Here is a 9351-nt window from a genome sequence, read left to right as displayed (position 1 = left end):
GAGTATGATAAAGACTTCTTAACAGGGATGATAAAAATGCCCGGCCTTCAATTTTCGTCATTTTATTTTTGCCAACCGATAACGACGGATGCAGGGTTCATCTTCAACCATGCTTTGAAGGGAGCTCTAAATAAAAATTGGAGTAAATAGAGCCCACGAATCGAGCATGCCTTTATCTTTTAGGGGTGTCTATTGTCTAAAGAGTTTGATCTTCTAAGAGATGATAATGGAAAGAGAAGAGAAATATTAAGAGATCAACATTTTTTTTATCAAAATTAGTTGATACTTTAGACCAACATCTTACTTTTGTACTATTAGAATTTAGAATATAGAATTGACCAAGTATTGTCCAAAAATAATACATTTTGTTAGTTAAAAATTGGTCACCAGAACAATACATATGAGATTATATCATCCATTAAAATGTCAACTTTATATATTACAAAAAGCAACTCGAGTCTATAATATCATTAGGCTTATGCATATCTGCCTCTACCATTTTCATAGAAAGAAAAGCATAGGGACAATAGAACTTTCTATATATCAAGTAAATGCAAAACAGTAAAGTGAAGTCATTTACAAACAAACAAAGTGCTCCCTAGAATCTACACAATGATAATGCTAAACAACAAATGAACAAAACAGAAAAATAATAACTTTTAACGTTACAAATTACCAAGGTGGTTAGGAAACAATTTCTATGGCGAGGGAAGAAGCGTTTAGATGTGCAATCTTCTTAGAGGATTGCCCAAAACTTTTTTCTACAAATTAGAACCCTTTCCATCTTCTTTTCTTTGTTCTCTAACATATGTGACTCAACATCCCACAGGAACTTTGGCGCTAACTCTTGGATTCTTGACACAATATATTCCTCATCTCTGATTATAACAGAGCCCTGCAAAACACGAATGTCGAGAATTACGGTGAGAACAAGGAGGAAAGATATGGATATTAGACAGAGAAAAAAAATGATCTCTTTAGTCTTTATTATGTATGGTCAGTGTCAAACTTTTACATTGACATCAAATAAATATATGACAGGCAAACAAAAGTTTTTAACTCTTACACCTGATTGGATTAGAATGACAATGCATCAAAATTAAACTCGTTAACTAACACCATTCCAAGCCCAAAAATTATGGAAAAGAATACATATTTAAATATTTTGCGCAATTTATTATATAGAATTGCTGGATTATGGTAAACCATTGCAATCAATCTGCTAGGACATTTTAATCTTATTTACAGCAAAAGCCACCCTCTAACTACGAAAATTGCTCTATCATAAGCACGTGTCCAAACAACTGAAATATGGCTTTTCTTGAAAACTAAATGGGATGGAAAATATGGCGTTTTCAACCAAATTTGTTTGTTAAAAAATAAATTAATAAATAAATTTTTATTACCAAAAAGATTAGTTGGTTAGTAAAATGGAACTTAGTTTCCATTCCAGTATAGTTGTTCATTATAAACTATCACTATTATGTAGATATAACGGAAATTAATTCCTTCAATATATTTCTTCTCCAACTAGGTGACAAGAAAAAGCTGCTTAGATATGATTCCCCTTTTATTTTAACTTTTCTTTAATTGTATAAATAATGCTAACGATACACGCTGGAGGAATAAATCTTCAGCCTCGTACATTTCAGGAAATTAAGTCTTCGTATTTCATCTGCAGATCACTACCAAAGACAGTTCATTTTTTTGTGGAGAAGAAAAAATAATTACCAGTGGGCGAATAAGTCGATCCATCTCTAGCATGATATCCTCCAATAGGCAACCTTCCCCTTGAGTTTTGTACTGGGAAAAGAGGTAATTGGCATGCAAAAGATCATATGTCCGAGGATAACTTGAAAATGGTTCACACCTAACGAGAAGATACATGCATTAGCTGCTGTCTAATAAAAACAAATATAAATATGAACATAGATGTTAGAGTATCAGTTAGATATTCATACCAATCATGAAAAGTTCCAATCAATCCCCGGTCATAGATTCCAGACAAAGTGTTTTTCATGATTGCAGGAACTACATTCATCACCCAAACAGGAAATGTATCTAAAGCAACAGCAAAACCACCATAAATGGCATTCATGTCCATCACATTGCGTACTTCTGTTTCCTTGATGTTCATCAGTCTCCAGTAATGCTGAACTTGATCTTGCCAGAAGAGAGTATCAGATGTAAATTCATCTTGACTTATACCTGTTGTTCAAATATTGAAAAAGGTCACCACATTATGCTGAAGCGGATTACATCATGTAGGGCATCTATCTTATTATTCATATTTGTAGAACAATCCCTACTAATGAAGCAGGGCAAAGAACAAAGAATGCCTCTTTATAGATATGGGATATCAAATTATCAATATGGTAATAAATGCCTGATCGGAGTTCCATATGACAACATATTCATTGGATACAGATATCCAAAGTGCTATATATACCCTTCACCTGGAAACTTGTTTTGGTTTCTCATTCTACGGAAGAAGACAAATTATGTTCTCACCTAAGTCACAATATTTTTTCCCCCTGAAGATTGTTCAGCATTTGAGTAAGGATAGGATTAAAATAGCTTGAACAGATGAACTTTCCATAATGTAAATATTAAAACTTTCAAAGCTTGGGCAAGAAAATTTCATCCATGTCCCATTGAAAGCACTCTTTGAATGACAAAGCATCACTTTTAGATTGGAAAAATGCATGTTAAGAGTATGGAAAACCTAAGTATAGAAGCAAACTTCTTGAACTAATACAAAGGGAGATGTACAAACCTATTTTTCTCAGGTTCTCGGAAAACACTGAATGTCGTTCGTGACTTGGAGGAAGCTTATAAGAGTCTGTCTCAGAGTTTCTGACTTGTACACAATTTTTAAGTGGGGTATTCCATGAAGGTTTGGAGTCATCAGTAGCATCACAGACATTTATAAGCTTTTTTTCTGCATTTTGCAAAATGCAGGACGAGTTATCATCTTTAATCCATATTGCTGTCTGAACTCTTCGAGCAATGAGTCTCCAGCACATTGCTGTAGTCAAATTCATCAATTTGTCCCAAATGATAGGATAGTCTTTATCTTTTCTGTAAGCAGGTGGAGAAGAATAAACGAAATAACCATTAGCACGAAGAAGGCGATGCAACTCTTTCAGCAAAATCCCATCTGCAGAGAAACAAAATAAATTAAACACCACCAATTATGAAAGGCTAACTCCACCAAAAGGGTCCAACCAATTGGGTAACAGATCACTCAACAAATGTTCAGCAGCCTTTGCCAAAAACATTGTACCTATTCTACCACGTAATTCTGTAGGAACGACATTGATGACAATAATAACTATGAGGATACAAGTGCCTCCAAACAAGGCATGAAGTTTAAAGTACATTGTGAGTAATGATGCAAGAACTAAAACTTTTTCACCATTTCTTTAACTTCCTCTTGATTGGTACAACTGATTATTAGAAACCAATCAACCACTAATTGCTCCAGCATGGACCAACACAAAAACAAGTTTGAATAATTCAGGAACAAAATCATGCACATAGTTTAAATCAAGGACTCACTAAATTTTGAGGTACATTTTAATAATAAAAATACCATATTTACTCATTGAAGAATGTAGATCACATGGGATCTACATTTGTCATCCATGAAAATCTTAAACTACAGAATACATTTACCAACTTCAAGGTACAATCAATAAAGAAATTCAATTACCATTCTCATGAAAGTCTATGCGGCAACGTGAACAGTGAATCATTTCAAATGATCCAGTAGGATATGGTAGTTGTATTGTGGACATGGCAGAGATCATGGCTCCAATTCCTCTCTCTAATGCAAATTGGATCTGATTTTCATGGCCATCCTTTGGGGCAAAGGACATTGCTCGGATATCCAAGGGAAGAAGATATGCTGAAAAGCTGGCCACACCACATCCAACATCCAGAACTTGAACTACACCTGCAGAACGCAGATCACCTGTCTCATTTGTTATCATATTTCCCAACCTGCATTTGTAAAGAGATTAAATGACTAAACTAACAACTATGCTTTGCAATATTCGAATAATGGAATGCATGCTGCAAGCAAGAATCAAAGAACCCGTTCAAGAGAAAGACTTAAGTGAAAGGTAACAAAAATTAGCATCATTCAAATCCTTTAAACTACTCTTTAAATATTCTATGAAACCGTGTTGTCCTCATGTTAGTTTGCAGCCCCAAACAATATAACTATGCTATAGCTAGAAATGATTACTATAGAATTACATCGCCATAAACAACTCCAAAGTTGCATCTTAGAAAAGAAAAACTTATGATTAATTAGGTGCATCCAATTTCAGCATATTCCTTTATCATCATAACCATAGATTCATGCAAAGCAAAAATCTGAGAAATGTTCCACTTTGCAGTTGCAATGTATAACTTTCTTTCTTTATTTGCATTGAAGCCATAAGCACAAAGGAAAACAATATGCTAAACTAGAATGAGTGAGCTTCAGCTATACTTCCATTCTTTATACTTCTTAAACAGAAAACCACATGATTCGAAAACTAGTTTCCAAAGCTTCAACTTTTCATTTATTTACTCTCGAATCTCAAACTAGGATGACATTATTTGTAAATAATAATAAAAAAAGCAAACATTGTAGGCACCAGCTTGAAAAAATGGGGACTTCAACTCTACCTACATTGTGTTGTGTTTGAAGTACAAAAATTTAAAGCTTAGTTTAATCTTCCTGTCAGGAACGAATTAAAAAAATAAAACAATATTCTTTCTATCACATCCAAGGTTTCAAATTATCAATGTGGCTGCACTTGTGGCCATTATAGGCTAATGTGGGCTATCATAGCCCATGCGCATCTACAATTAAATCCCTACACTATGTCAAAGAAAGCTAAAAATGAATAATTTCATCTTTTGTTATTGCCATCTTTAAAATAATTAAAAAAAATAATATTACGCATCTTCAAATTTGAGAATTATAACCCAATTTTCGATCCAGATTCCTCAATGAAATATCGAAAAGAACATTATCCAATTCAATACATTTTTGAAAAAGACAATCATAAATCAGGGATCAATTTATCACAAATCCAAAAGACCTCTAATCTCATGAATCCGATACTCAATTCAATTTCTTTGCAAAAGACATTGGCTCGGTATAAGGAATTTCCAGTGGACCATAACACTAAGTAGCATTAGAGTGTTGCAAAAATGAGCATTTTGAATTTTCTATAATAGATTTGTGGATTAAAACTTATACTTTGTCCTTTCATCACAGTTACCTCAAATCTGAGATGGTCAAACTTATAGAGCAAAAGCTAGTTCAAGACTTAAGAAATTCAAAACAAACAATGACCACTAAGCTTAGAAATATTAACATGATATTAACTTAGACTGTTGGACATTAGCAAATGACAATGGACCATATCTTCACAAGATCCCTAATTCTTTTTAAAGTGAACATAATTAAATCATCATAAAACTGATATGTCTGCATGAAAGTTACTTACTATTCAGAAACAATTTCTTCAATCAGCATAGCAAAGAAAACAAATAAAGGTCACCAGATAAGTCAATTACGGCTACCTTTGTATGTATTCAGATGCACCATTCTTGAAATGGGTACCACCACCAGGAAACCACCAGAGTTGACCCTTCGGATGGACCCAATTTTGGCCCCCTTTGACATCTGCAAGATGCGTATGATTGACATTGCTCTGCCAAACATAATCCCTGCTAAGAGGCCATTTTATAGGTATTTTATAATCCTTGGGTGGTGGAACCAAGCAAAATAGGCGTTTCTCAAGCGGAGGGCAATGTCTCTCCAGCTCCTCTTTCCTAGAAAGATCAAGGCTTGGAATCAATGTTGCCACATAGGAAATATCATGGCAAGGAATGTACTCATTGAACATCAAAGGGCATACATCAACCCCAGTTTCTGGAATCACTATCGGCGTTTTTCGGTATGTCAGCGCAACTTTGTTACTAAATCTGGATGTTCCTGCAGGAGTCAGGAACATTTCTACTATCAATCACAAATAGAAATATTTTTTAGGTCAGAATTTTCTATGTGTGCTGTCTATCTTAGAAAGATTTTTCTGTTCGGTTTGGGAAAACATTTTCTACTTTCATTTTCAATGTTTTCTGCATTCAACATTGCATGAAAGAAAAAGGGTAAACAATGAAAACATTATATTATTGTGTTCACTATTTTCATTTATTTTGTTCTTCTTCTATACAAAATCCTGAAAAATAGAAAATGCCAAAAATAAAAACATATCATTCTCAGATTCTAACAAAAATTTCGAAAAGAAGACACTAACTGAAATTGGCCATAGTAATTAAATTAACAGCTGATTGCATCTAACAAAGCAACTTCCTCTAAAGAAAAACTACAAATCGATACCATCTTCTAGAGAAATTCAACTATTATTTGAAGGCATTGAAACAATTTCTAATCTAGCACTCATACTCAATAGTAGTATATCTGAGTTGCTTAACTTAAAATATGCATAGAAAATACAAATAAAGAGAGCAGGACACACAGAAGATAAAGACACAAATTTTCTCTGTGCCAGAGATAGAAAATTTATTTCTTTGTCTCTCTATCTCTGTCTTATTTCCATATTGTTCTAGAGACTGAATCCAAATGCAAATGCAGATGCAACCGAACAGTACACATAGACACAGAGGTGAAAAAGTATAAACAATAAATAAACAAAATCTAAAGCTGAGAATTCAGGATATGAAGCAAGTTAAACGAACAAAGATAACGACAACTTTGTTATAATTGATACAAAAACAAGTAAAATCCAGTGAAAGCAAACAAGTTCAAAAGAAGAAAAGGAAGGAAGGTTCTAGAAGGTGAGTTGAGCTGAAAGAAGAGTTACCATTACCTGAGGAAGAAAGAACATTAGAAGAAGAAGTAACAGAGGAAGGTTGAGAGACATAAAGGGGAGCATTGTTGCCCAAGAGTGTGCCAGCGTAGAAAGAAACAACCATTAATAGCAAAGCAGCCATTATGATCTGCCCAGATTTGGAATCAAAGGCAGAACCCACTGCAAAACCCCCCATTCTTTGTCTATTGTTTTTTTCTTTCTTCTTCTTCTTCTTCTGCTTCTATCCACTTTCGTTCTAATCTAATTCAGAGAGAAAGGGGAAAATTAAGAAGCGAGAGTAGAAGGTGCATCATCAGTCCAGCGAACAGAGACAGAGAAAAAGAGAGAGAAACTTGGAAGTGTTTAGATCGGTAAGATTCGTGTTATTTTTTTTAATGAAAATAAATTCTTCTGTTGAGTTTTAAGTTAATAAGTTTACTTGATTTGTGAATTTAATCATGGGAGTACCGGAGCAGCGACAGTTGGCACGAGCGGTTCACGTGGATTTCGTTTCGGTGCAATGCTACATTGATTTTTGTTGTTTCTGAATAGTAAATATATATTGATATAGGTGAAAACTCACGTGAAGTTAATATCTGAGAGCCGTTAGATGAAAATTTAGTCAAATCAGTCAAATTATCTAACGACTCTCAGTATCAACTTCACGTAAAGTCGACTGCACCTGAGTTTTCACTATTGATATATTGATTATATTCAAACAATAATGCTCATCATCGATATAATTTCCATAACCAAGTCCAAGTAAGTTATTTTTTCTCACGCCCCATGCCATCTTTTCTCTTATGTTTTTATAACACTTTTAATATAAACCTTTTCAACCTATGGTTTCTTTTTTCGTTCTTCTTTAACATAAAATTTCTCTTTTTCTTTGATTTTTCTGGTTTTTTATTCATTTTTTTCAATGTAAAATTTCGTTTTTTTCTTTATTTTCGTTTTTTTAGATTTCGATCTGCATTTGCTAAAACAATAAATGAGTTAAGTTTAAATCAATTGATTGAGAGCGATTTGAATTATTCTTTTAAATCAAATCAAGTGGATGAGGTTTGGATTATTCAATTTGAATTGAATGGAATGGAATACAACTGAATAAAGTGATAATGAATACTTTCATTTTTCATTGTTAAATCCAGTGTTGTTTATTAACACAATTTTCGGTTCATTTGGTGTTATAAAATGGTTTCATTTTGATAATATTTTTTGTTCATTCTAGAATGCAGGTTTTCTGAATTTGAATTTATATAATGGATCATTTTTGGTTCATTTGTGTTGGAAAAACTCAACACAGGTTTAAAACAAGAATCTGTCTAACAGCGGAAGCACCAGAAATAATTTTTCCACAACTTGTGCGATTAAATAGACAATACCAAAGATACTCCAAGCAGCAAATATAATGGCAGAAATTAAATAATCAGACACCAGAATTTTTACGTGCAAATCCCCCCCCCCCCAAAAGAGGGACAAAAAACTCACGTGACCTAGTCCAGTAAAATCTTCCACTATCAGAATAATGGGTACACAAAAACAGTCTTCCTAGTGATACTAGAGCATCTCAACAATCAACAAGATACATCACCAAAACTGGTGGAATTAACATAAACCCTCCACAAAGTGGGTATCTCAAATCAAGCAAAAGAGAAGGCAATACAACTGGAAAGTTATATCCTAATGTTCATCTCTACACCAGGAATAACATACTAAAATTTCATAAGAAATGGAGCAAGTTTACCAGTTTAATCAGATCAAAGATAGCTTGCCCTTTTCCCCCAAATTCTTCTCCTCTTCGACGCCGATAATCTTTGTTTCCTTCTTTCTTTCTTTCTTTTTCCAAAAGGTGAGAGGCTTCTCACTCACTCTCTCTCCGTGGCTATTTGGCCACTTCTTTTATTTATTTATTATTTGTTTTTCATTTTTTTAAAATTGTGGGCCCCACTTAGTTGGGGACCCACCAACAAATCTCCCCTTCACCAACTCAAGTGGGGATAGGCTGCTCCACCAAGGCCGCCTTTTCTTTGCAAGAATCAAACTTCACTGCAAGTAAATTCTTAATCATCATATTTGAACCATTATCATCAGTATGGATCTTCTCAAGTGCATATGACTTCATCTCAAGCGCTTGATGTATCCAATGATACCTCACCTCTATATGCTTTGATCTGGAATGAAACGTCGGATTCTTGTTGAGATGGATAGCACTCTGATTGTCACAGAATAACACAAACTTCTCTTGATTGATGCCTAACTCTTGTAGAAATTTCTTCATCCACAAGAATTCATTTGAAGCTTCAACAACAACAATGTATTCTGCCTCTGTAGTAGACAAAGCAACACATTTCTGAAGTCGAGATTACCACGACACAGCTCCCCCTGCAAAATTCATCATATAACCAAAAGTAGACTTCCTTGAATCAAGATCCCCAGCCATATCCGCATCTGTGTAACCATCCAACACAGG

At 34.1% G+C, this 9351-nt stretch overlaps 1 protein-coding gene across 1 annotated transcript; it reads right to left on the bottom strand.

Moving 5' to 3' along the window:
- Positions 1-401: 401 nt before the first annotated feature.
- Positions 402-7306, bottom strand: LOC112727568 (probable methyltransferase PMT6). Its single transcript, XM_025777366.3, has 7 exons — positions 6897-7306; positions 5587-6001; positions 3716-4005; positions 2777-3160; positions 1962-2208; positions 1732-1870; positions 402-895 (listed from the first exon to the last, which is right to left on the bottom strand). Exons 1-7 carry the CDS (start codon positions 7072-7074, stop codon positions 737-739), a joined length of 1812 nt encoding a protein of 603 aa, XP_025633151.1. The 5' UTR covers positions 7075-7306; the 3' UTR covers positions 402-736.
- Positions 7307-9351: the final 2045 nt, after the last annotated feature.

Source organism: Arachis hypogaea, chromosome 12 (genome assembly GCF_003086295.3).
Source record: "Arachis hypogaea cultivar Tifrunner chromosome 12, arahy.Tifrunner.gnm2.J5K5, whole genome shotgun sequence".
NCBI classification, from domain to species: Eukaryota; Viridiplantae; Streptophyta; class Magnoliopsida; order Fabales; family Fabaceae; genus Arachis; species Arachis hypogaea.
Note: the sequence above shows the minus strand (reverse complement) of the source record. Positions and strands in the feature narration are given on the sequence as shown.